General features: G+C 50.8%; 2 protein-coding genes across 5 annotated transcripts in view; one reads left to right on the top strand and one right to left on the bottom strand.

Annotated features, from left to right (window-relative positions):
* Positions 1-27,951, bottom strand: part of ADPRM (ADP-ribose/CDP-alcohol diphosphatase, manganese dependent) — a 386,060-nt gene that overhangs the window by 261,984 nt on the left and 96,125 nt on the right. The window contains exon 5 of the mRNA XM_082441418.1: positions 5,378-5,562. Coding sequence (XP_082297544.1) covers positions 5,378-5,562 — 185 coding nt within the window. The remainder of the gene's footprint in view (positions 1-5,377; positions 5,563-27,951) is intronic.
* PIRT (phosphoinositide interacting regulator of transient receptor potential channels) lies at positions 1,387-21,408 on the top strand. Of its 4 annotated transcripts, none has more exons than XM_082441494.1 (4): positions 1,387-2,481; positions 2,990-3,111; positions 12,362-14,014; positions 16,172-21,408. In XM_082441494.1, exon 3 carries the CDS (start codon positions 12,512-12,514, stop codon positions 12,917-12,919), a length of 408 nt encoding a protein of 135 aa, XP_082297620.1. In that variant the 5' UTR covers positions 1,387-2,481; positions 2,990-3,111; positions 12,362-12,511; the 3' UTR covers positions 12,920-14,014; positions 16,172-21,408. The 4 variants fall into 4 exon arrangements, with proteins under 4 accessions (XP_082297620.1, XP_082297621.1, XP_082297619.1 ...); XM_082441495.1 differs by having other exon boundaries at positions 2,990-3,234; XM_082441493.1 differs by lacking the exon at positions 2,990-3,111.

The following is a 27,951-nucleotide window of genomic DNA, read 5'->3' as shown; positions in this document are numbered from 1 at the left end:
GTGGCAAGGATTCACTAAAGAAGAGATGTCTGAGATTTCCTTTAAAATACTTTTTAAGAAATGTAGAAGGGTGACAAATGAAAAAAAAAAAAAAGAGATTGGTCACCCCGTCGTACCAGGGGTGATAGCTGGTCACCCCGTGCACCATGGGTGTGCGGACCACTAGGCTAGCCGGGTGAGGGGGGCAGAGCTAAGCCAGAGCAGCTGTGAGCTACAGGATGGGGAAGGGGGGTGCCGCCAGCATCCCCCAGGCAGGGCTTGTGCCTGCTTTCTGCCCCCTCGATACCACAACTGCAGCAGCAGCCCTGCCCCCCGGGGACACTTGGTGTCGACTGTCCAGGGTCCAAGCTGGCTTCCCAAGCCCCCTCCTCTATCCTGCTAGGGAGGGGCCTGCAGACAGCACAGCTTCTACCTGGACACTTTCTCCTGGACCCAGATTCCCCCCTAATTTGCATAGGTACATATATACACTGATATCATATGCATACATACACTATATATAATATACACATTATGTCTAATATATATGTAATATATTAATCATATATCATGTATTATATGATTATATAATATGTGAATATATATCATACAGAATATATCAATATGTACATATATTCATTAAGCACTTGCTATGTGCATTTTCTTATACAATTCTTACAAAAACTCTCTAAGGTAGCAATGATCACATCCACTTAAATGAAAAAATTAAGGCTCAGGGAAGTTAAGTAATTTGTGCAAAGCCAAATATAAGAATAATAATATAGCTCACATCCCTAACTGATAGGAGTATGTGGGGGAATACATGAACTACTGTATATATAAAGTACTTTACACTGGTGCCGGACATGGAGGAATGCTAAATACGGATTTGTCTTACTGATGGCTGTTACTACACTGCCTGCCAGGCCCTGCAGAGGGTTGGGGGAAAGCACAGAAACCTGAACTGAGGGAAAAATAAATGATCTGATTATTTGCATTGCAAAATAATTCACCCCCAGGTTTCTTCACAAGCCAGGCCACTTAGTTTGACAGACCGATCTGAGTATGAAGGCAGAGCAAGCAACATCCTCAGAAGCCTTCAAGTCCAGCTCCCCTGGACACTCATCCCCTGAGCAGAGAAGGCTTAGCTTCCCCAGGAAGCCAGAGGAAAAGCCCCCTCAGCTCGACCCCCTCCAGCAGCTCGGTGATGGCTGGCCCTCCCGGCCCTCTGCTTCTCTAGCCCTTTATCACGCATCAACCTCTGCAGAGCCTTCCCAGGCTGGAAACATCATGTTCATTTCACAAGCTACCAGGGATGGAAGATTCCCACTCCTGTCTTGGTCTTCGCTTGCTGGGGTCACTCCTGGGAGAGCCTCCCCTACAGGACACATAGCCTCCCCTACAGGCCCCCCATGTACCGTTACCATAGCAGGGACCCCCCTTCACCCCGGAGCCCCCAACCAGCCAGAAGCAAGGCTTCTCATCCTTGAGCTGGTGTTAAGAATGGCGGGTGAGCCTGGCTTTCAGGATTTTAGGCAATCTTGTTGGCTTCAGGGTACAGACCCACATCTTGAGACTGGGCAACTCAACAGCTCACACCCAGCTTCCAAAAGCACAATGTGATGACTGTTAATAGAGATGGAAACCCTGCCCCACCACTGCAGTGATGATTCTCACTCGCTTCTTATCACCATGATCAGCAACATGAAAAATACAGGGGCACAGTCAGGAAAGCCGGGAGAAGCAAGGATGAACAAGCTACTTTGCCCCCAGTTCAGGGACGTCTGGGCCTGGGGTGGGGTAGGACCCTGTGTGCTCATCTGACCTTTGTCTGTGAGTTCCTGGTATTTTGTCACACAAGGCGCCCACCCATAGGCCTTGGGAATTTCCCAGAGGTATCCCTGCCATCTTGGAACCGAGGATGTTAAATAAGTCTACACATGCTTTCTCCAACATCCAGAACAAACAGGGCTCCCAGGTCTCATCGCCAAGGCCTGCACTGGACAGAGCTAGTGTAGACCCTGGGTAATCCACTCTTTGGCAACCTGTCACCACCGGCATCACCGTCACACACTCCACCATCCCCGGAACTCCAGGTCTCCCGATTTCTGAGCCTGGCTCAGGAGCAGCAGCCCTGGCCCAGACACCAGCCTCATGCACATCTCCCCGAAACTTGAAGACAGACTGCAGAGAAACTTCATTAATTTTTCACAAGATTCATCTAATAGAGGCTGAGCAGAGCTGAGCTAAAGCCCTATTGCAAGTACCTCTGCCAGCGGCCCGCCAAGGGTTAACCCATTAGCCCACATCCTGTGAGCTCATCATCCCCGCTGGAGCCGGTTCCGCGGCGGGGATTCGCTGCACAGCGGCTCCTGGATGGGGCCAGGGAGGCTTCCTCAGGCTGCGATGAGAACTTGAGCAGAAGCTCATTGCCGGCTTCCTCCTGGTGCACGCTGTGTGCGAGCCCCAGGTCCCCCATCTTCCCCAGGGACGTCGAGGACAGTAAGTAAGGAGGGGACCTGTCCCTCTGCCCTTCCTTCCATTTCCCCAGAGGAACGAGCTGCTTTTAACTTTGCTTTAGAGTGTGTGTTGGGTCTGTGAACTGGAGTTAGGAGGCAGCTGTGCACGGCTGGCAAAGGGGAGGGGGCTGTGCCCTGGAAGGGCAGGGGGTGAGCCAGCCGCCAGCTGGCTGGAGGGGCTGCCCTGGGAGAACTGTGGCAGGGAGGAGGGTTTGTCCCGGCTCTGCACCTGGAGGAGGGGAAGCTGTGTGCAGGTGGCTGCTTCCGCCCTGCCGGACAGCATTTGGGCTTCACCCTTCACAGCCATTGGCGGAAAGGGCTGGGCAGGGACCACTCTCCCAAACCTCGACAGAGGCAGGAACGAAAAAGCCAGACATCGAGGTGCAAGGCCACCCTCAGATCCCGGAGTGCATGGGCGGGACCTCACACCCAGACCGTCCTCCTGGGCATCCCACATCAGACCTCAGCATCTGCGGGTCCATCCCTCCCAGCTGCAGGTGTGGCAGGCAACCAGGGCAGGTGCCAGGAAAACAAGTCGCAGCATGCGGGCTGGGGCAGGCTCCATGTCGGAAAGGGGAAACGAGGCTGGTGCCTGTAAACATGGACAAAACAGGTAGGGCAGACGTGTGCCACGGGGACCATACGCCCAGGTGAAAGCAGACGTTATCACCTGGCTATTTTTCCACCTCGTAACCGGGCAGGGCCTGGGCGCCGGCTGCGTGACGTGAAGAGCAAGGTGAGTGGCACTGTCTAGGTGGAGCGTGACCTTTGGAGAACTTCCCTTCCTAGAAGCACTGTGGGCAGGTGACAGACAGGGGCCCTGGTGACAGCAGCAGAAGATTCAGAAACACCCTGGCCTCTGCTTTACCAGCTCAGGCACTAGGCACCACTCACCTTACCAGAGGGATGGGGTCACCAACCGAATGTCTTGTTGGGGGGAGGGCAGCCACTCGCAGTGACAGCTGGGTGAGGCATTGTGGGGACTCCAGTGGGGAGAGAGCAAGACCTTCCACATCTCAGGAATTCCAAATACAAACCCATGCTTGGGGTCTTTCTCAGGAATCGTGTTATCTCTATCACTTGTGTTTCGCAACCTGCCCCTTTTCTCCCACCAGATGACCCTTCCCTCTGGGCCCACCTCCTGGCTGTGAGACATGTGCCCGCTCTCCCCTGCTTTCGGTCCTTGCAATTCCCAGAATAGTCCAGCTCCTATCAGGGGGGAGAAGCTTGGGAAGGGGCAGATAACTCCAGACCCAAGCACAGTGGGGCCTCTTATGATATCAGGGTTGCCAGATACATTACAAGGATGCCAGTTACCTTTGAATTTCTCATAAACAACAAATACATTTTGGTATAAGGATGTCCTGGGCAATATTTGGAAGTCTTATAAGAAAAACCATTTGTTGCTTATCTGAAATGCAAATTTAACTGGGCATCTTGTCATTTTATTGGCTAAATCTGGCAACCTATTAATATTGACGGTATTAAGTGAAGGGGAAGGGCAGGCTCCACCCTTGAGCAAGCAGAGTGCAGTATAAAGACCAGGATTTGGGGTCAGGCGGCTCTGAGCCTCAATTTCCTCATCTGTAAAATGGGAATGATAATAAGAGTACCATCGTAGTAGAGCTATTAAAAGAGATGCTCCAGGTGAAGAAGGTGGCAGGTACCAGGCATTTTGTGCTCCATTGGGATGATGGTGGTAGTGGCTTTGTGGCCTATGTCACAGGCCTCTTGCTGCTCTGCTGGCTGCAGCTCAAGGCCCCCGGCTTCAGCCCCCACATCCTCAGCAGCTCCACCCATCAGTGCTGGCCTAACCCCTCTCCCAAAGCAGCCACCCCTGCAATTCTGTTCATGGCCAGTGCCCCCATTTCAAATATGCTCTCCATTCACTGTTCCTCCAGTTTAAAAAAAAAAAACCAAAACCTCAAAACTGTCCCAAAGGGGAGCAGGATAGACTCGAACCCAGGCTCTGGAGCCAGACAGGCTCCAAAAGTCCCCTTCCTAACCTGGTTCACTACTCACCTGCTGAGTAACTTTGGGCAAGTCATTTAACCTCTCTGATCCTGTTTCCTCACCTGCAAAATGAGGTACCAACTGTCCCACCCTCAGTGACTTGTCAGGAGGGTTAAAGGACACAATGCAGATAAAGCACTCAGCCTGGTTCCCAGCCCATAATAAGAATCCGAGAAATGACAGTTATTGTCGCTGTATGAAAAGCGTCGGCCCTCCCCTAACGCACTGTGCGCTGCTTCTCCTTTGGAGAAGCTGTTTGGGGGAACCGTGAAGACTTCAGGAAGGCCAGCCAGTGGAGGGCAACCAGGCTTGGTGAGGTGTGCATCCGTCAGAGACCAGGGAGGGAGGGGAAGGGGACGGGGAACAGGTCAGAGGGGCGCCCTGCTCCTCACAGCTGCCTCTCCTGCCGCCTCATTAGCCAGTGCTGTCTGACCACCCCCGCTCTAAGAACAAAGGGCATACATGACAGCTGGATGGGGAGGAACAGCAATGGCGACTTGACGCTGCCGTGCCGAACCTCCCTGCCGCAGCTCCCCTATTTATTGAATCATTTCACAAATGTTTGGCAAGTCCTAAGCCCCAGCCAGGCGCTGAGCTACCTGCTGGAGCGCATAGGTAGCTGAGGAAGCCCCAGGCCCAGCCCTGCAACTGCTGCCCCATTAAGTGGAACATTTCAGACACTCGAGAATCTACCGGAGGGAAAAGTGTTTGCTCCTTATTCTCCTGGACACTCACTGTTGCTTGCCAGCTTTCATGGTCCACACACCCCACCCAACCAGCTGTTGGCGGATGAATATATGAGTGCGTGAGAAACAGCCAGAAAGTTCCTGCTGTTCTCTCCCCTCTCATTTGAGATATCACTTTACCTTGTTTGTCAGAGACACCACTGAGCTGGGAAATGGGGACGCCTGGAGCTCCTCTTTGGAGAGGGACGTCGTCTTCTTAGTTGTGTCTGTAGCTCCGCGTCTAGCAGAGGGCAGACACGGGGGCTGCTCGGAGCGTGTCTGCTGCAGTGTTGGGGAGAGCTGTGAGCCGAGTGCTGTGTAGCAACCTGGGGAACACAAGGTCAAGGGGCAAACGCTCAGTGGATATCTGCAGACAGGGTTTTCGAATACCTGGCCAATTACAAACACACGACAGATAAGGAGACCAGCTCTAACAAGATCAAGAGACGGTCCCTTCTGTATACACTTGTTTGGCCAACCAAACCCAGTCTTTGCTCTGCCCAGGGCCTCCTGGCTCCCTGAAAGTCTGTTTTCCTTCAAGGGATGGTATCTTTCCAGAGACAAGGTGAAAATGGTGAAATTCTTGTTCTCTCTTTCTCCTCTCTCCTCTCTCTCTCTCTCTCCCTCCATCTCCATCTCCACCTCCATCTTCATCTCCATCTCCACCTCCATCTTCATCTCCATCTCCACCTCCATCTTCATCTCCCTCTCTACCTCTCATCTTCATCTCCACCTCCATCTCTCATATCCATCTCCATCTCCACCTCCTTCTCCACATCTTCCTCCATCTCCATCTTCTGTCCCCAAATCCCAATTTCTCAAAGAAGCACCTCTCTTTCTTTCAGGATCTCCTCTTCCTCAGAATCAGCACATGGTGTTTCCCATAAGGGCCAGGTGACTCTCTCACCTCACAGATTTCCCTTTAACATCTCTGCCCTATTCTGGGGTCACTCTGCCCCTGCCCACACCCCTACTTTCCTTTTCTGGGGTAATGTGTTTCCTGCCCTCACCTCTACTCTGGATCCCCAAGTTCCGTCATATGACTTCAACCATTATCAACATTCTGCTATTCTTGGTTTAACTATACTTTCACCTGCTCCCCAGCCTGACCCCCTTTATTATTATTATTACAATTTTTACAGTTCCTTTTTGCAGGGTATAATTTACACACATCACAATGCACAAATCTTAGTGTACTATATTGACAAATGGGTCCCCCCTGTAACCCACACCAATATCAAGAGACAGAACATTTCCATCGACCCCAGAAGGTCCCAGTTAGTTCCTCCTCACCCCTACAACCACTGTTTTGAAATGTGTCACCTTAGCTTAGTTCCTAGAAGGTTCTAGAATGTCATATAAATGGAAACATACACTATATGTACTCATTTATATCTGACTTCTTTCACCCATCATGTCCATAAGACTCATCCATGCTGTGTATCAGAAGTTTGTTCCTTTTTATTGTTTAGCAGTATTCCATTGTGTGAATATACAAGATGTGTTCACCTTTTCTCCTATTTATGGACATTGGGTTGTTTTGTGGTTTGGGCTATTATGAACAAACCTGCTATGAATATTGTTAAACAAGCCTTTGGTGGACATAGGTTTTCATTTATCTTGGACAAAGAAATATCTAGGAGTGGAATTGCTGGTTCAAAGGGAAGGTGTATGTTTCACTTTGTAAGAAACTACTGGACCTTGTTCCAAAGTGGCTGTACCATATTACATTCCTACCAGCAGTACACAAGAGCTCCAGTTGTTCCCCACTCTCACCAACACTTGTATTGTGAGATGTTTAAATTTTAGCCATTCTAGTGAGTGTGTGGTTGTATCTCCTTGTGGTTTTAATTTGTATTTCCTGTCGAATGTCAATCTCAAGCCCTTTTTCATGGGTTTCTTCTTCATCTATTTGTCTTCCTTTGTAAAGGGTCTGTCCAAATCATTTGCCCATTTTTAAAATTGGGCTGTTTGTGTTGTTATTAATCACATGTATTTCAGATGCAAATCTTTTGACAAATATGCATTTTGCTAAAATTTTCTCCCAGCCCATAGCTTGCCTATTCATTTTCTTCCCAGTAGCTTTTAATGAGGCAGGAGTTTTAAATTATGATGAAATCTAATTTATTGATTTTCTTTTTCTTCCTCGCTTATTGCCTTCTCTGTCCTCAGAAATTTTGCCAACCTCCAGGTCACAAAGATATTCTCCTATATTTTGTCCTAAAACTTTATGGTTTTAGCTTTTATGTTCAGGTTATGTCCATGATCCATCTCGAATTCATTTTTTGTTGGTGGTATGAGGTGAAGACAAGTTTCATTTTTTTCCATATAAATATTCAGTTATTCCAGCACCATCTGTTGAAATGACTTTCTTTTCCCCATGGAACTGTTTTGGTGTATTTGTCAAAAATCAGTTGTCCTCAGTTACTGTTTGGCCTGTGGGGCTGGTTACTAGGGAAGGTGGTCTGACTTCCTGAGAGTCTTACTTACAGATTGTTGTCTGGCTTCCTGCGCCAGTTACTGTAGATAATGGGGTGGCTTCTTGGGCTGGTTGCTGCAGGGTGTGGGTCAGAGTTCTGTTCTTATACATGTCTGGTCATCGTCCATCTGTATATTCAGTGTCTCATTTATTACAAACATTTGCAAACATACATAAAAGTAGAGATCATTGATATAATGAACTTCCATATATCCGTCACCCGGATTTTAGAACCTTTAACATTTTGCCGTATTTGAGCTGGAGTTCGGTGCTTTCATGTGAATCACGGCATCATGACCATTCATCTCTGTACCTGGTTTCAAGATCTATCTCCATATCTATAAAGACGTTTTCTTCTGTGTCCACAATATCGTCGTCATACTGAATACAAATGTTAAATCCTTAGCGTCATCTAATATCCAATCCAAATTCAAACTTCCCTAAAATTATCCCGAAATGTACAACTGGTTTCTTCTAGTCAGAATCCAAATAATGAACATATTGCATTTGGTTACATTTTAAATTTTTCTTTAGCAGTCATATCATGGTATACAGCTCAAATAGTACACACCCACGTAATTGGCTGTAGCCAGATCGATGGCACCCCGAAGGTCTCCATCACGTCCCCCTTCCAGCCACCACCCCCACTGAAGGTAACCACTGTCCTAACCTCTAATGGCATAGATGGTCTTACATGTTTTTGAACCTTCTGTAAATGGAAGAGGTGTCTGGCCTCTCTTGCTCAGTGTCATGTTTGGGGTCCTGCGTGGACAGGCGTGGGGTTCATTCTTTCCTCCTCGTGCTGTGTAGTCCCAGACCAGTGCTCCCTCACTGCGGCAGCCTGTGGCCTGTCTGTCCCTAGTTCTGTGCTACAAATACGTCTCTACCCACTACCTCTGCTTCCTGACACCCCAGACGCCGCCTCCGTGGGGAGAAGGACCCAATCTCCCTTCTCAAGTTGCTGCCCTGAGGGCTGAGCCGACAGGCAAATCTGCATTTAGTCCAGGAGGCCCGAGCCCTGGGCCTTCCACTGGCTCTTCTCAGCTCAGCCCCTCGGGCCCTCGGTCCTCGGCCACCTCTGAGGTGTGGGGACATTAACTGACAGTGAGTGTGTGCCTTTTTTAGGGTTTCCATAACAAAGTACCACAAACGTAGCCACTGAAAACAATGGGAGTCTGTTCTCTCACAAGGGAAAAAATCAAGGTGTCCTCTGAGTTGCTCCTTCCAGAGGCTCTGAGGAGAGTCCGTCCCATCCTCTCTCCCGCCGTGCGCCCTTGTCCTGTAGGGGGCATCACTTCACCATCGGCCTCCATCTGCACGTGGCCTCCCCTCTGTGTGTCACAGTTCCTCTCCTTTCTCTACAAGGACGCAGGTTCTTGGACTTGTCTGTTTGAGGATGAGCTCACCTGGAGATCCTTCCCTTAATTACAGCGGCAAAGACTCTTATTCCAAAGAAGGTTACCTTCTGAGGATCTGAGTGGACAAGTCCACCCACTGCGGGAAGTGAGGGATCCTCTGAGACAGACAAACCAAATCCGCAGGAACTGAGGACCTGGAAGCGTGCTTCTTCTCGCTGAACCAGCTCCCCAGGGGTTGCGTGCTCCCCACCCCACAGAACTGCAGCATCAGGGCCACGTCCTTTGAGCACCTGCTGAGTGCCGGTGGAGGGGGGCTGCTGGGTAGAGGAGGCGTATAAACCAGCAGAGGCCCTGAGGCAGTCTGCAAATTAGGAGGGATGGAAGAGCGCCAGGGAGCAGAGGTTCTCCACCAGATTGATTCTGCCCCCAGGAGACACTTGGCAAGCTCTAGAGACATTTTTGACTATCATGACTGGAGGGGTTTGCTACTGGCATCTAGTGGGTAGAGGCCAGGGATATTATTAAATATCCCACAATGCTCAGAACAGCCCCTGCAGCAAAAAATTATTGGCTCCCAAATGTCAATAGTGCCACTGTTGAGAAACCCTGGTATCAGAAAAAGAAATCGGATCTTTTAGGACTTTAATAAAATGTTATAAAACTCGTACTGCCCCTGAGATGGTGATTTTCGGGAAACCTGGGTTCTCAGAATTTGAGTTTGATTCACCGCCTATGGACTTATCCAAAATAGTTTTAGAAGTCCCTCAGCCTAACTTCTTTATTGTACAGATGAGAAAACAGGGACCGAGAAAGAAAATAACTATTGCAATAATAATAGCAACCAGGGCCATTTCTTAAACTCCTGTAACATATCACACAATGAAGTGGGGTCTTGTGAAATCTGACAGTCGCCGCTGCCCTATGAGGCAGATATGCCGTTACCCTTATTCTATATATGTGACTAGTGAGTCTCAGGTGGGTTCAGACAGCGGTCCCTCTGGTGTCAAAGACCTGGATCTTTCTGTCACACCAGACCCTGCAAGTAAGCTCAGTGACGTGCTGCAACCGTGAAGGAACCCAGCACGGCGTTCACTCCACAGCCAACCCCGCCTGCCCCTTGTGTTTAGAGCTGCCGCCACCTCCTGCCTGGTAGGGGCGGGGCTGGGGGGAGAAGACACGGAGCTCAGCCTTGTTCAAGGGAGGAGAAGTGCTCTCCTTCAGTCACTGCCCAGAAGATGAACCCCCCGACCATTCACTATCCCAAGGACCCGCCCTCTTCCTAAGTAAGTCCACTAAATGAAAGGTTCCTATTCTTTGGGATTTCGTGAGGTATGACAAGTTACATAGATAGATAGATAGATAGATAGATACATGATAGATAAAGTAGATAGACATCTACATAGGATGACTGACTTCTCATCTTGGCCAGTACAGATACCAACAAAACCAATGATCATCTTCCCTCACAGTCATTTCATAAAATGAATATTCCAATGCCAAAATAAAAGAAGGAAGGACATAATCTCGGAGTAAAAATAGTTCTTAAAATAAATAAATGTACCATTATGAAAAACTTAACATCAGTGTTATTTCTCCGTTGCAGAGTGAATCCCTAAACAATTAATTATCTCTGTCAGTCCTTACTCAGTGAGAGGTTTCTCTACTGCAGGATGGAGCCCTAAAGTGAAAAACTCAGGCCCTGTCATAGTGGAAGGACCCTCAGGGATCATCCTGACCAGTTCGGTCTAGTACAATGAGCTTCGAGTCCAAAGACCTTGGCCTGGATCCCAACACAGCCACCTATGAAGCTGGGGGGAGGCTTGGGCCACAATCCTAAATCTCACTGGGCCTCAGCCCCTGCCCTCCTAAGAGGGGAACAAACAAGCGACCTCCTGGCAGGGCCAAAGAGCGTGCGCGAGGTGCGGCCAGCAAGGCGCAGCTGGCCGGACCTCTCACTCAGCACCCGGTAAGCCATCCTCCCTGCATCCGCCGTGGCTGCCTCGCACCCCAGGGGCAGCTCTCCCGGGGGCTGGTCCTTCCCCACCCAGCCCGGTGATCCCCGGGCACAGCTGAGCCTCGTGCCTTCCCATGAATACTCCTCCATCACAACACCCCGAACATGTGAAGGCAGCAGGCGCTTCTGCCCCGGGATTTGCTGCCAAGTGGGGGAAAGGGCCACCTGGAGAGACCATCCTACCAAAGACGTCAAAACCCCACAGGAGAAACCAGGTTGCGGTAACCAATGCCAGCTCCCCGGCTAGGATTTCACCACACGCCTTGTAAGCCCTCCTCTCCCCACCGAGCCCGCAGGGGAAAAGGAGAGATCACTTTAAAAGTGATGACGTCACTTACGCAAATACTCCTTGGGATCCACAGGGCAGCAGCAGACACCTGTGAGCCCGTACTGATAAAAGCCCGTCGTCGTATTTGCCAAAGCCTTCAGAAGCAGAGATCCCGACATCCTCTCTCCAGAGGAGCACACACGAACGTAAATATCCACGTTCTGCAGGCGTGGTGATTCTACAATTCCTATTCCCCCTGGGATGCAGGGAAGGGGTCTTGTTCGGCCAAGTGGGAGCGCTGGCCCGGTGGTCCAGGCCTGAGCTGCTGTGAGGGGTGAGGTGGGGGGGGAGTTGAGGAAATTACTTGGAACTGAGCATTGCGGGAAGTGTGGAAGGAGAGTGCGCTCACTAAAGGACCCTTCCACGTTTAGAGGTGTCTTGATAGAGGGGAAGCAGCAGGTTCCAGAGTGCTGGGCTTGGGAGGCACCAGCTTCACACACCATCTCCTTTATCCTGATACCCTGATTTCTGAATGCAACCCCCTCCCACCTCTCACCCCGTCTGGGGCGGGGAGGTGGAACCCACTGTGACGGGGGTGAGTAGCGCACCTTCCCAGGAAACTTGCTGCTGTGGAAGGAAATCCCTCCCATCCCGCTCCCCAAAGAGGGATATTAGTAAATGCTGTTTGAGTGGGGCCTGAGGTGGCCAGACCGGAAAGAAGAGGAAGAACCTGGGGTCCCGGGAGGAGGGACTGGAGGGGAAGCCAAGGACCAAGGCCGTAACTCACGCAAGATCGCACAGCAAGAAAGCGGCTGAGTCTGAAAATAAGATGCCATTTCATAAATTGTAGCTTTTGCCTGTTTTTTAAAAGGCCACCACTGTTCCCTGATTTAAATAATAAGAGTGGTTGATTAGAGTGATATAATATTTATCTCTCACAAGGAAAAAAAAAATACCACCTTGAGTGGCTTCTTATTTATGTGGACCTCATCTGCTTTTCTTTTAGCTTCAGCACAAAAACCCTGTACTGCCCTCCACTGAGAGCCGGGCTGGAGACAGAAGCGGAGAACAGGAAGGCTGCGCGAGGGTTCCTCTGGCCTCGTCCTTGCTTCTAACCGTTGCTGGCACCAGGTGCCCAGTCCCGGGAGCCGTGACCATGGAGGCTCTCCCCAAGGCCCTGGAGGTCAACGAGAAGTCTCCAGAATCCAAGGACCTGCTGCCCAGCCAGACCGCCAGCTCCCTGTGCATCAGCTCCAGAAGTGAGTCTGTCTGGACCACCAACCCCCGGAGTAACTGGGAAATCTACCGCAAGCCCATCGTCATCATGTCCGTGGGCGGTGCCATCCTCCTCTTCGGTGTGGTCATCACCTGCTTGGCCTACACCCTGAACCTGGGTGACAAGAGCCTCAAGGTCCTTAAGATGATAGGGCCTGCCTTCCTGTCTCTGGGACTCATGATGCTGGTGTGCGGGCTGGTGTGGGTGCCCATCATCAAAAAGAAACAGAAGCAGAGACAGAAGTCAGTTTTCTTCCAGAGCCTCAAGTCCTTCTTCCTGAATCGCTGATGATGGTCTCGCCCTCTGCCCTCCCCACCACCCTGCCACCTCGACCAGCAGAAGATGTGATGACCAACATCCAACATCCCCGGCCCCTCGAGAGGTGGAGTCTTCCATGAAACTGATGCAGGCAAACCCTCTTCTGGGCCCCGTGGGAAAGAGCGAGCTCGGGGCTGCGCCCTCCGAGCAGCTGGGAGGTACCACTGGATGATCTCATTTAGTCTCTCTGTTATCACTGATGTTCCCTCAGATCCTGGCCGCGACCACCGCCTTTCATGGCCCTCATCCCAGCCTGTGCATCCAGGTGTCACTCATCTAACGCTCTCTGCCAAGTGCTGTGCATGTTGGGAAATTCCTTGAGGTGGGCTATGCCCCGAGAAGAACCTCCTGTTTACATATCTGAGTGCCTGAACTGGATTCTGCATTTGCTTCCTTCCGGAACCCAAACTGACCAACGGAGGTCCTTCGCAGAGGGAAGGGAAGTTCTGACCATTGGGTCTGCCCGCCCCAGCTCTCTCTGTGGGCAAGATGCTGGCTTGCATTTCAAGAGATCGGACAAATCACGAGTATTAAACATTCCAAAGAGTGAGCAGTGAAAAGTGGCCGGGGAAAGACTTTCCAGGAAGGCACATTTCCCCTAGAAATGGCCCTGGGAGTCAGCCAGTGAAGAAATTTAACCCTTAGTTGTATAGAATTTACACCAGAGGCAGTGGGGTGCGCTAGGGGGTGTCACAGACTCCCCTTGACCTTCTAACTCCTTCTCCGTGACTACTCTTCCCTCTGAACTTGACACTTAGCCAAGGACAAGCGCGTGTTGCCCTAACTCCCTCTTTCCCCCACCCCTGCCTCTACCCCATGACTCTAGCACAGCCAGGTGGAGAGTGGCTGCAGAGGGATGCTGTAAGATTTTTCTCTCCTTCTCCCCCATCGAGAATCAAAACCAAGAAGCTCAAATTCCACATCTGAGTGTCTGTAGGTTTCCAGCGATGGAATTTTCTTTAGAAAATCCCAACTTCTGCTCTCCCTGCCCCCACTCACCAACATGCAAACCTTCAGTGAGGGCCCTGCTCTGGGCCAGGCCCCGGGGCGAGAGCAAGACAGATGGTCCCTGGGCTCATCTTCTTTATAAAGTGAGAGACAGCCAGAGCACCAGGCGGCCAGAACACCCCAGGATGAGTACTTTCTGGGGAAACGAGGATAGGGGCAGGAACGCGGAGGGGACATCTGCCCCAGCCTTGGGAGAGGATAGAGGGCGTGCTGGAGGCTGTGCCATCCACACAGAACCAAAGGGAAGAGGAGAGCTGGCGAAGAGGGGAAAGGAAGGCACTCTAGGCGAGAATGGTGTGTGCAGAGCTGGGGCGGGAGGGGAGCGGGATACAGTTAGGAAACAGCATAGCAAGCTCCCTAACCTCCTGAATGGTCACCTGAGCCCCTCTCTCGGCCTGCCTCCCCCTGCTTCCCCAGGTGCCTTGGTGCGGCTTCATCGAGGGGCCTCCTGGGTCTGTGGGAGTTTCCAGGGGCCCCCCACGCAGAGAGCACCCGTGAGGTTAAGTGCTCCCCAAATCTGGGGTTTCCTGCAGCATCCAGAGGCCCTTAGGTGACAGACCAGGAGGGTGCCTGCAAGAAAGCCACGCTGCCCTAGGTCTGAGGCCCAGCGGAGAGCATCTGATAACGAGGGGAAGCTTTCCTTGGCCTTCTGCCCCTGAGCCCATCCTATCCCTCTGTCACCATGACAACCTTTCTCTCTTTCCCTCCTTCCCCCGCCACCCCCCGCTGTCTCTCTTTCTCTCTCTCTCTCTCCAACAGGCCTCCAGCTATCTCCATCCTTCATGGTGGTTCCATATGCAAAGTCAGAACCCCACCTTGTTCCGTCTGCATCATGGGAAACTCCATGGAGGCAGGTACCCGTGACATGGGGACACCCCCTGCCCCACCCACCTAAGGAGCCAGAGTTCGGGGAGCTTCACCCAGAATGACCGTGTCTCTCATTCAGACAGCGTGGCCAGGTCCTCTAGCCCACCTGTCCCCTGCACACAGGCAGTCGGGACCAATCATGGGGGACGCTGCAAGTACTGTGTCACTAATTGTGGTCCCAGTGCCTCAAGTGACCGGGCTTGCAGAGGGTTTCCTTTTCTTCGACGTGAACGCAGATTCCATGTCAGCCCTAAAATGTCACTCTCACATTCCTCGATGCTTTCTTATGTGGGAGCGAACGGGGAGGACGCCCAGCTGGCTCTCTGGGAATCCACACTTCCAGGGTGTCACTTCCTCTCCCCACAAGCTTATCGAGCAGGCGCAGCTGGGGGAGGAGGGCTCAGGCTGATGCTGTACCACACGTGTCCTGGCGGGGGGCAGTTTGGGGACGACATGACTCTAGAAAGTGTCCCAGGTCTGGACTCACCTTGGAGCCTCCAGCAATCCGGCCTGCATTCCCTGCTCCTTAACCCAGTGCTCAGCGAGAAAAAGGAGGAAAACCCCCAAAGCATCATTCACCCCCGCCGGGATCCTTCACATGAATGTGGACCAAGGAACACGCCAGGGTCACACCGAGGGGCTTTTGCCAAAGACTGTCGCCACACAGAAGCCTGAGGAATGGCTGTGCCCAGATCAGATGCCACGTTTCTGGAAAACAGCATCGCCACCACGACTCCTCCCATGCCGGGGATGGGAGGTCAGGACCAGCATCCGTGCGTTCGGCTACTGGACGGTATTATCCCACCCATGGCTGTTCTGTTTGGAAGGGCTCCATTTAATCTGAGTGCTAAAAGAATTGTTGGGATGTTGAATTGTATCCTGTCTGACAGTGTCTGCTGTGTTTTCATTCTGTTCCATCAGGAATTCCAGGCTCTACCACTGATTCATCCCTCTAAAATGCCTCCCAGCCCCGGCCCCATCACCATGCGCCCTTCCTCGAAACGCGCTGTCTGGAAGAAAGGGTTTCCCAGACACGTGTGGGTTGCACGCCTGGTTCCTCGGGTGCCTCATAGGAGCCGATGGCCCCACTCTGAGATGCTGACGGGGCAGACAGAGCAGGAGCTCCTGACTCTTTCCCTCCCTACAAGCCCAGTACTGGGAGATGGAAAAAGAACCTTCCTGGATGAATCAGTGGTCCAGGGCGAGGCAGGCAGGTACCCCAGGGTCAGCCTGCCAATGTCCCCAGGAACCCAAGAGAACAAGCCCAAGAAGGGGTGGCAGTCCAGCCCCCAGGACCTCCATGGCCTCCCCCTTCCTTCCAAGCCCTTCTTCCTTCCCCTGGCCCAGCCTCTTCTGCTCCTCTAGGTCTGTAATCCTGACCCTCTCCTACTTGGCTCCCCACCAGACTCCCCGTGTCCTTGACTTTCTGCTTGCTCTATCCTCAGAGGAAAAGAAAGCATCCTTCTGGATCTGGACAAGCCAGCTGTATTTCAGCCCTTCTCAGATTCTTGCAGCATTGCAGAGTCACGACGCCCCGCTCCCTCCCGCCCCCCACACCCATCACTGCGTCACCATCTCCAGCCCTTAGAGATCAGAGGTCCCTGGAAAACTAAAACTCAGAGCCCCAGATGTGTCTGATGCTAAATGGTGCCAGGGAATAGCCTGGCCACGTGCCCGGGGAAGCTTCTGGGCAACACCAGCTTGATGCCTTAACTCACTCAATCCTTTCCAGAAGCCTGTTGGAGGCGCTGTTATCAGCCTCCCCATTTTACAGATGAGGTAAGTGAGACACGGGGACACTGAGCTAGGACATCAAGGCACGATGAAAATCCAGGTGAGCTGGGGCTCCAGGGGCCACACGCATGACCCCCACCCGATTCACTCTTCGAAGGGGCTGAGGGGCAGCAGAAGGCACCAGGGTCGCCGTGCCGGGCTCCGGGCTGCAAGGCGGGGACAGCAGGAGCGGAGCTAGGGTCAGTAGACAGGCCAGGGGTGGGAGCACAAAACAAGTACGGACCCAGAATGCCAGTCGGGAAAGCGGCCAGGAGCCAGGAAGAAAGGCAGGAAAGAAGCCGGCATTCTGAGCACCTCCCTAGGTGCCTGGAGTTCGCACAGTGAGTGTTCAGAGGCAAGAGTAGGGGTCTCCCCCAGCACAGGGTAGCTTTGTCGGAGCAGGTGGCCTTGGTAGAGTGAGCCTTCATCCCACAGGCCAGGCTCCTCTGCTGACCAGCAGGAGGATTTGGAACCAGCTGCCACTGGACTGAACTGACCTTGAGAATGAAGCCTAGCCAAGGATAGCAAAGCAAGAAAGTCAGAAGATCCCACAACACTGATGACAACCGGGGAGCTACTGGACTGCCCCGCACCATCTCTTACAGGACATACAAATAACATCTTATTAAGTCACTGTTTTTTAGGTCCGCTACTTGCAGCCGAATAAAATTCTGATCTACACAAGTGACAAGTCTGGGGAGAGAGTCCTTTTCCTCCTCTAAGCCCGAACACTATTTGACGAGATCAGAACAAAGACGATCATAAATAAGTTCCACATCAGTGCAGTGTATCTGTCCTCCAGAGCCTTCAGAAGATTCTCTGCGTCTCTAAGGAGAGAGAAGAGGGAGGGGTGAAGCAAGAGCGGAACGACCTCCAGGATGCCAGACGGGGGCCTCCCTCAGACTGGGCAGCGGGGTGCTGGGCGGGGAGAGAGTGGGGTTCACACAGGGCACCCGTCAGGCTCCGTGACCTGTCAGGCTGTCCCTCCGACTCTAAGAGCTGAGGCAGGGGTGGGTGGGGGGACGCAGGAAAGGACTGATTCCATAAAACTAGAACCACTCACGGGAGGAGACACCTAGACACTCAGTTCTCTTTCTCCCAGGTTTCAATCTCCTCGTTTGTCAAAATTAAAGTAACCAAAATTCACAAACAGAGGATTCCGTATTGGTTGGGAGCACAGACTCTAGAAACAGTCCACCTGGGCTCACATCCCATCTGGTCTTCCCAGGTCTTCGACCCTAGACAACTTATTTCCTTTCTGTGTACCTCCATCTTTGTGCGTGTGTGCATGTATGTGTGAGTGTGTCCTAATTGTTTTATTCGGGTAACACTGATTTATAACATTATATTTCTATCTCTGCATACACTACAGTGTACTTAACACCAAAAATTTAAGTTTCCGTCCCTCACCATACAGTTGACCTCCTTTACCCATTTTTCTCTCCCACACGCCCCTTTCCCTCTGGTAACCACAACTGTGTTCTCTGTATCTACATGTTTGTTTTGCTTTGGTTTGGCTTGTTCATTTACTTTGTTTTTGTTTGCTTGTTTGCTTATGAGTTTTTTATATTCCACATATGAGTGTAAGCATACCATATCTGTCTTCCTCTGTCTGACTTACTTCACTCAGCAAAATACCCTCAAGGTCCATCCATGTTGCTGCAAATGGCAAGACATCATTTTTTTATGGCTGAGTAGTATTGCATTGTATATGTACCACATTTTCTTTATCCGTTCATCCAGTGATGGGCACTTAGGCTGTCTCCATATCTTGGTTATTGTAAATAATGCCTCGATGAACATGGGGGTGTAGATATTTTGGGGGGTTAGTGTTTTTGTCCATACTTCTATCTTCACAGCTGCAAATGGGGTTAATAAAAGTGCCTGCTTCTTCCTCAGCATTAATTGGGATAATCCACATATGGCTTTTATGTATTAAGCCCTGAATATTAGTTATTACCAATGTTAAAGAACTACATAAGGCAGTATATTCTCCTGAATGGTTTTACATAAGGAAAGAATGCAAGTCTATACATCTAATGTGAGCTGATTGGAAAAAGAGAATTTGGGGGTGTGGGAGCTCACCATGCGCTGTGCTGTCTGGAGAATGGGGGCTTGGGGCCAGCCAACAGTTTCATTCCCACCCTTTTGACACCTGCCTCCCCTCTGCCTCACCATCAGTCCCAATCCATCATCAAAGCCTATAATTTCTCTCTCTCAAGGATGGCCGTTCATCTTGAAGCCAAGGCAGCTCACTGTCGAGAAGAATTCATGTTTCCCCCTCATAGTGAGGAGTGAAGTAGCTGTCCCATCAGGTGCACATGTCGCAGGACCCCTGGTGTCCAGGTGTGACCACATGACAGGCTCACAGGGGCAGAAGTGGCACGTGACTCTGCTGGGCTGGGCCTTGTAGGAAAGGGGCTTTTCCTCCTGGCTCTGTGAGGAGGAGCCACTATGTGCCCGGAGCCTGGGCCTGAGTCACCAAAGGAAGTGGTAATGGGCTGAATGTTTGTGTCTCTCCAAAATTTATATGTTGAAGCCCTAACCCTCAGTGTGATGGTATTTGGAAGCAGGGCCTTTGGCGGTAATTGGGTTCAGGTGAGGTCATGAGGGTGGCGCTCTCGTGATGGGATTATGAAAACAGGAAGAAACAGGAGAGCTCTCTCTCCACGCCCTCATACCCAGGAAAGGCCATATGAGTACACAGTGAGAAGGTGATCGTCTGCAAACCAGGAACCGAATCTGCCGGCACCTTGATCTCGGACTTCTCAGCCTCTAGAACTGTGCGAAATAAGTGTCTGTTGTTGAAGCCATCCAGTCTATGGTATTTTGTTACAGCAGCCTGAGCTGATGACGACAGTAAGGAAAGCCCCATGAAGACCAGGGACACCACGTTGGACTGGTCTATAAAGTAGAAATAAACGTCTATTTTGTTTCGCTACCAAGATGTCGGGGTTTGTCACAGCAGCTAGTATTGCCCCACTAATATACCCACTGGAGCCAGTAATCCCGTCTTTCTGACTACTGGCAAACTCGTCTCCCCCTTCTGTCTTGTTCTCCTCTAATCCATTCTGCATCCTTCACCAGGGTGATCTTTTTCCCCAATGCAAAATCTTCGCAAGCCTCTTCCTTCCATATTCTCCCTTTGCAAAGGCTGAGCGTCTGTCAGACCCTCCTCCCCACCTTGCTCCTTCGTCTCTGCTCTTTGCTCAGGACATTCTCTCTGCCTGGAAGATTCTCCCTCTGCCCCCCTCTCAGCTTGTCTGGCTTGCCCTCACTCACTCTCCTCTTTTTTCCCAGCACATTTTCTCCTTCCGCCAAACTGCTCAGGAGCCTGTATCACAATTGCCCAAGTCAAATCCAGCTTGGAAGGTAAATACTTATTTAGTAAGAAGCAGTTATGGTCATGGAAAACTTGGAGGCTTTGGCATTAAACAGACCTGAGTTTGAAATCTGAGTCCACAAGCGAGTTTCCATCCTCTGTGACTTTTTGCATTTCTATCTCAGATTTCCAGTTATGTGTGAGGATGATAATTACCCCATTAGGTCCTTATCAGGATTAAATGAGGCAAGAGGAAGTGTTAATATGGCACAATCACATACTAGGTGTTCAGTAAAAGGCAGATACTGTTATTATCTTTGTCACAGGAAGAGAGAATTTCAGGCTACAAACACAATGCAGGAATTCCCAAATCCTTGATTAGACTGGATTTATGCTTGAGCTTGTCAAGCCCTACAGAGTCTTGCAGGTGGGACTGAGGTATCTGATTTCAAACAAAGAAACACAGCATTTTGGCAACTGAGTGCAGGGCTCTCCCTGTAGCATTACTATAATTCCTAGAGAACCTTGTCCCAGACTAACACACAGGTGCACATTTTCACTTAGAATCCAGGTAAGAACCCCAAGTGAATAACTCTGAGAACAGCTGCCAGATACTCCACGGGTGCCCGTTCACTGGGAGAGGGCAGAAGATCTCCATGCAACTGCCCTTCCTGGGGCAGAGGGCGTGCTCCCTGTCAGGCACTGTGCTGACTAATCGGACTAAAGAGCAGTGCCAAGTGTGTGGCCCACAGTCAAGGCCAGCGCAGCTACTTTCAGGTCCAGCCCAACGAAAGAACGAAGGGAGCGCGGCCAGCTCCTGGGTGAGCAGGGACAGGCGGGAGTGGGTGCGGCTGCCACTGGAGCCTGAATTGGGGGGGAGGAAGGGGGCGCTGGACCAGGGAAGGGCAAGGGATGGCTCACAAAGCCCTTTGCCATATGGCCCGTGAAAGACAACATTGTCCCGTTCACCCATCCAACCAACAGCTACAGAGCAGCTCAGGAATGCTGCCCGGGCACTGGGGAGAAGGAAGTGAACAAAACAGACAAAATGTCCTGCTTTCTGGAGCCTTCCCCGGTTAGAGGCAGACGGGCCACAACAAGGACATTATCAAATGGACAAGATGGTGTCAAACGGTCGTGAGGGCTGTGAAGTCAAGAAACAGGGCGAGGGGATAGTATGGTCACAGGAGGCTCCTCTGAGGGGGGACACCTGTGTTGAGACCTGAATGAAGAGAAGGAAGCAGCCATGTGAAGGCCTGGGGCAGAAGCTTCCAGCAGAGGGTGGCTGGTGGAGACGCCACGGCTCCTCTTCCCCACCCTCGATCTCTCCTCCCCACTGCGGTGTGACTTCCACACCGGTCGCATCCTGAAGGACCTGGTGGGGACACCACGCCTGGAGCCTCGCTGGGGGGTGGCTTGCATCTGCCTGTCGTCTGTTACTCTGGCTGCCCCTCCCTCACACACAGCGCTTCTGGCATCCTCTTCCTCACGTGCCCGTTCAGCCCCCCATCCCTCGTGCTAGTCACCCCTCCCCCGACCACCCCACTGCCCACACCCCACCCCCAGCTTCAATCAATGTCCCCCAAATCAGCGCTGCTGAAACACATGCCAAGCTCTGGACAACGTATCCCAACCTGGATGGTCCTGGCATCTCCATCCGGATCATCCTCGCCTTGCATTCAACTGGTGTCAAAAGAAATTCCTTGCGTTTTCCCACAGTGCCTCCTCCAAACCGGGTCCCACGTCCCATGTGTCAGTGATGGGTAACACCACCAATTAATCCAGAACACTGGGCTAACCTCCCTCTCCCATACCCTCTGTGTCCGGTCTAACCTCCCTCTCCCATACCCTCTGTGTCCGGTCTAACCTCCCTCTCCCATACCCTCTGTGTCCGGTCTAACCTCCCTCTCCCATACCCTCTGTGTCCGGTCTATCTCCTCAACACCTTGTGGAATCCTTCTCCTTTTCTCCATCCCCAGGGTCCCTGGGTTAGGTCACCAGCCTCCCCAGTGGTCTCCCTGCCTGCAGCCTTGTCCCACTACAATCCATTCTCCATTTATTTCAAGCAGAGCATCTTTCTAAAAGGCACTTCTGATCATGTCACCACTCGTGGCCCTGCCCCTGAGTCGTTAGCTGCTCCCATCCCATGGCAGATGGAGCTCACACTCCTCCATCCAGCACAGGCCTCCCTAGGGAGGCCCACCTCTACCCCAGCTTCTCCACATTCCTGCCACCCACCCTTCACCCCAGACCTACAAATGAGGACAACCCAGTATATCATGCCTCTGCATCTTTCCACAGGCTCCTTCTTCAGCCTGAACTATGCTGATCTCTTCTTCTGTCTAGCTGACTCCTAGCTCAAGCACCACCTCTTCCAGGAAGTCTTCCTTGCAGCACCCTGTGGTCACCTTCTGGCACGGGCCTTTCTGATTCTCTCTGCTTTACATTTAGTGCATCCTCTCGCTGAAGAGCTCTGTGGTATATAGTGCCGGTTAAATGAAGGAATGAATGGTGACAGTGTGTCCTCACAGCTGTCCTGTGTGGGAGTAATAAGGGTAGGTACTACTCTCATTTACAAGTGAAGAAATTGAGAATCAGAGATACTCAGCCATTTGCCCAAGGTTATAAGCAACTGTGTAAGAGGGAAAATGGGCACAGGGAGAAATCCGCTCCAACCTCCACCCTCATCCCATCCCTATTCCTCATCCTCCTTCTCCAGGGTAAAAGCAGCAGTTTGGCTTGGTGAGGACAAAGCTCTCAGGACGTGGGAAGAGAGACTCCACAATTCCTTGTGGGTTTAGGAGAGCAGGTCCCAGAGAACTCAATGCAAGGCCAGGTGTTCTGAGCCTTGCCCAGGGCCTGGCACAGATGCCCAGGGAAGTTGAGGATCCACCCCTGGCAGGAAGCAGCCTGGTCTGCAGATGCCACTATAGGCGGGTCTGAGCAAAGGCCCTGGTGCCCTTCTGCTTCCCACTGCTCCCTGCTCCTGTTTTCCCAACTTCCTCCTTGAGGCACTGTCTGCCTGTCCTCAGACATCATCATTGGTGGAGAGCCCTACAGCTTCTCAGAGCCCACAGCACCAGTGTAGTGTGTAAGCCACAGGACTGGACACTGGGCCCTGGGCTGAGAGGGGGCAGAATTGGGCCTGAAGCTGGATCTCTAGATCCTAAAGCCAAGCACCCTCTCTGGAGGCCCAGGGCACTGAGGAGAGCCAGTTTGGACCCGGCCAAAGAGAGAAGGCCCAGCCCTTTCAAGAGACGGATGGTGCTGTCCAATATGGTAGCCACATCTGGCTACATACACTTAAACTTAAATTTAATAAAACTAAATATAACTAAATATTCAGTTCCTTGGCCACACTAGCCACATTTCAGATGCTCAATAGCCACAAGAGCCTACTTGCTACCATATTGAAGGAACAGATTATAAAGTATTTCCATCACTGCAGAAATTTCCACTGGACCGTGCTCGTCTATAATGACACAGCTGAGAACCCAGTGGAATTCTTCAGACTGCCTATACTCCTATATTGTACATATAGTATACTATATACTATATACGATACACTATATTTTATACACAGTTCCTATACTATAGTCTTCTCATTGCCTTCTTGAATTTGGAAAAATAAAATTCTTTCTCCTTTCTATTTTTTTTAATTTCAGCATTTATCTTCTTAAAAATATTTATTTATTTATTTATTTATTTGGTTGCACTGGGTCTTAGTTGCAGCTCTCGGGCTCCTTAGTTGTGGCTCGCGGGCTCCTTAGTTGTGGCTCACAGGCTCCTTAGTTGCAGCTTGCTAGATCTTTAGTTGTGTCATGAGAACTCTTAGTTGCGGCATGCATGTAGGATCTTAGTTCCCTGACCAGGGATCGAACCCCATCCCCCTGCATTGGGAGCGCAGAGTCTTACCCACTGGACCACCAGGGAAGTCCCTTCAGCATTTATCTTTATTTAGCTTTTCCTTTTCCCTACTTTCTCTGGTTCATGTTGCTTTTTTTTTTGGCAATTTCTTATGATACATAGCAGCTTTTAAATAAAGTTTGTAAATTAAAATATTATAAAGTTTAGTCATGCGAGACGAATACGTTCTGGAGTCTGCTGTACAAAACGTGTTGCCTACCAGTTAGCGAGACTGCATTGCACACGGAAACATTTGTTAAGGTGGATCTCCTGTCATGTGTTCTTAACCACAATTTAAAAAACCATTCATTTTTTTAAATTAATAATTTATCATTTTAATTAATTACAATGTTACTTGGCCCTTCTAAGTCCTTAAATAACTATGCTTTGGCTATTATATCTGAAATTCAGAACTTTCAGTGGGAGTTTAAATATCCCACTATAGTGGTATTTTTTTTCAGGTCCTCTAAGCTAAGGCATTCGTCCCCCTGCCAGGTTTCCTCCCATCTCCTCAGGCATCTGCCCTCAAGGCCAGCACCTCAGATCTGTGAGTCAGGCTCTTCTCAGGGCCCCTGGAGTTGTGATTCTTGCTCCAGACTCTCCATCATTGGCTCCCCTGCTCTAATGCATCCTGCAGGTGAGAAATTCCCAGGCCATTTTCCTGTGGCCAGGCTCAAGGTACTTGCTGACCCCCTCCGGGTCCACCTGCCTGCAGCCCCAGTGGCCGTGGGCTCCGGAGGACAATAAGAAGGTGCCCTGCAGAAGGAAGAGGAAGACAAGGCCGTTCTCCCAGGGCCCTCCCGCCGCTGGGAAGACGCGTTAGTGGACTTAATCTTCCAAGAGCACTCAACACAGCCGACCATTCATTTTCTTCTTGAAACACTTTCTTCCTCTGGATTCAAGACACAGCCAGCTCACGGTTTCCTGCTACCTCTGCAGGTATTCTTTTTCTCTCTCCTAGTCCATGCAGCAGCGACACGTGGGAGAGCCTCGGGATCCGTCCCAGGTCCTCCCTTCTTACTGAGCTCTGTCTCAAGGAGTCTTGAGCCATCTCATCCCTACCACCAATTTGTCGCTGACTCACAAACTCCTGTCTCCAGCCCAGAGCGAGAGCCCCCAACCAGTGTGCCAAACCCGTCGTGTCCCGAACTGAATTCATAACTTCTCAACCACACCTGGCCCTCTTCCTGTCCGTCCCATCTCCGGAGGCGCCTGGAGCATCCAGCTTTACAAAACAGAAACCTGGTCTTCGACAATGACCCCTTCCTTTCCCTCATCCCCACACTGAGTCTGTCACCGTGTCCTGTCGATTTCAGTCCCTGGTTATCGCTCAAATCAATCCACTTCTTTCCATTGCCACTGTCACCAGCTTTACTTCTTCCCTGGTCTACGGCAACCACGCTTACTGCCTGCCACGTGCCCGTTGCTGGTCCCTCCAGTACTCTCTGGACACAGCAGCAAGAGTCCCCCTGAGAAAACGCGGGTCACACCACATTCTGCTCAACACTCTCCGCCGGCTTCCCAGTGCTCTCAGGAGAAAGTGTGAACACAGCGCTTTACTGCCTTTCCTTCTCTTGTCCCAGCCACGCCGGCAGGGCCACCTGCCACCTCACAGCTTTTGCAGACTCTCCTGCTCTGCCTAGAATGCCGTCACCTCCTCGTCACCCCTCCTCACCCAGCTCGCCTGCTCAGCCTTTAGGTCTCAGCGCAAACATCACTTCCTCAGGGAAGCCTGGGCCCACGTCTTCTTTGTCTCGTTCCCATAGGATGGGATCTCATGTCCCACTGATCTCTTGTCATACTGATACATTAATTTACATGACTGATCAACACCTGCCCTCCCCAAGCCTCTTTCCTCTCTTCCCTGTCACCACTTGAAGCTCCCTGAAGGCAGGCACTGCATTTCTCTAGCTCACTTATAGCTGACTTTGCACCCAAAGATGTCTCAGCAGCTCAAGAGAGCTGAGCCCGGCCCGAGCTGAGCCCGGCCCCAGCGGAGCCCACGGTGGATAGGCAATTAGACGTGGAGACTGGGGGTTGAGGCACCCAAGCAGAGGCCGGGAGCGCGGCCCTGGACCTGGCTGGAAGAGGAAGGGGGTCACGGACAGCCGAGCCCGGTGCAGCTTCACCCTGGAACCTGCAAACAGGCTTTGCAATTGACTGCTCCTGAGGCAGGCAAGGAAAATGGTGACAGAAGATTCTAGCACCAAACCCAGCAGATATCCTGGGGGCGATGCCTTTGGATTTATAGCTCTGATAAGTCTTACTATGTGCCCAGCACTTAATTCAGAGCTGAGTGCCAGCAGAAACAGATGGCAAAACTAAAGGGTGTGGAAAATAAAAACTAGAAGCACAGTAGACCATTTCCACTGTGTGATGAGACTTCACAGAATCATCGTGGAAGCATTTTGCTTTGGAAGGAGTTGTGGGAGCACAGCTTCCTCAGAAACAGAGAGGAAGCAAGAGATGAAAGCTATAAAGGGACACTGAATGGATCTGGGCAGAGTCGGAGGAAATCTGCGGAATCACTCTCAGCTTTCCCAATATCTGGGAGTGCCTGGGAGTTATAAAATGAATCTAGTCATACACAGTGCGTGTTGGATTACAAGGAGAAGGCAGAGCCGTTCCCTGAGAGGGATGCCCAGCCTAGCGAGGGAGATGGAAAACTCAACAAATTACCTCCATGCATCTGCCAGGTACTATAAAAGTAACCGTCCAATTAAATAAGCATCTGCATCTTACTCATTAGGATGGCTGTGATCAAAAGAACAGAAAACAGCAAGGGTGGGTGAGGATGTGGAGAGATCAGAACCCTCGTGAACTGCTGGCGGGAATGGAAAATGGTGCAGTTTCTATCGAAAGCAGAACGGAGGTTCCTCAAAAAGTTAAAGAGTTACTATATGATCCAGCAATTTCACCTTTAGGTACATACTGAGAAGACCTGAAGGCAGGAATCATACAGATATCTGTACACTCATGTTCATAGCAGCATTATTCACAATAGCCAGAGGGTGAAAGCAACGCAAGTGTCCATCGACAATGGATGGATAAACCAAATGTGGTCCATACATACAATGGAATATTATTCAGTCTTAGAAAGGAAGGAAATTCTGACACATGCTACAATACCGATGAAACTTGAAGACATTGTACTAAATAAAATAAGGCGGTTACAAAGAGATAAACATAATATGATCCCACTGACATGAGGTCCCTAGAGTAATCAAATTCACAGAGACAGAAAGTAGAATGGTGGGTGCCGGGGGCTGGGGAGAGAGGAATGGGGAGTTATTGTTTCACGGGGACAGAGTTTCATTTGAAGACGATTAAGAGGTTCTGATAAGGGATGGAGGTGACGGTTGCACACAACAATGTGTGTGTACTAAATGCCACTGAGCTGTACGGTTAAAAATGGTTAAAATGATAAATATGTGTTGTGTATACTTCACTACAATTAAATAACTTTAAAAAATAATTTTTAATTAAATGGGATTAAGAATGGAACTAACTTGATTCTCCAAGGATGCTGGGGAAAGAGTTGGCATGCGGATTGGGAGCCGAAAAAGAGCGAGACGTGGTATTTGTATTTAGTGCGGACCCACCAACAGACAGGGTGCAGCCACAGCTGTTACTTTCTGAGTGAACGTAGGCGAGTCTCTCAACTGCTCTCAACTCTGGAGCAGGAACAGGGCTGCTGGGAGGACAAGCTGATGCTGAATGTGGACGGATGCCATTGTACATGCAAGTGCAGCCCAAGTGCATATGGACATATGATTCTCTGCTAAATAGGGGACAACGTCATCAACCTACTGAGACCGAAGGTGATGGGCAAGGGGGAGGGGTGATGCGGGACGCTCTTGAGGTCTGAGTAAGAGTGGTGAATGGTTAGATTAGCCCTGTGGGGAATAAGATAGAAAGACCAGGGGAGAAAGCTAAAGGGTTTGCCAAGCAGCAGGAAGCGCTCCCCTTCAGAATGAAGATCTCTGAAAATTGTCGGATGCTCCGAAAATAAGAGTGAATGTTCTTCTGAAAATAGTGACCCTAGGCTCCAGCCCAGGAAAAAGGAGCAATACATGAAGATTCACTGGAGATCACCGATCAGCATCAATGTTTTTCCAAATTCCAG

Source organism: Balaenoptera physalus (assembly GCF_965194825.1).
Source record: "Balaenoptera physalus genome assembly, chromosome: 20".
NCBI classification, from domain to species: Eukaryota; Metazoa; Chordata; class Mammalia; order Artiodactyla; family Balaenopteridae; genus Balaenoptera; species Balaenoptera physalus.
Note: the sequence above shows the minus strand (reverse complement) of the source record. Positions and strands in the feature narration are given on the sequence as shown.

Bases quoted from the DNA above. Each gene is read 5' to 3' on its own strand.
- PIRT (XM_082441493.1), top strand. From the start codon at position 12,512: ATGGAGGCTCTCCCCAAGGCCCTGGAGGTCAACGAGAAGTCTCCAGAA.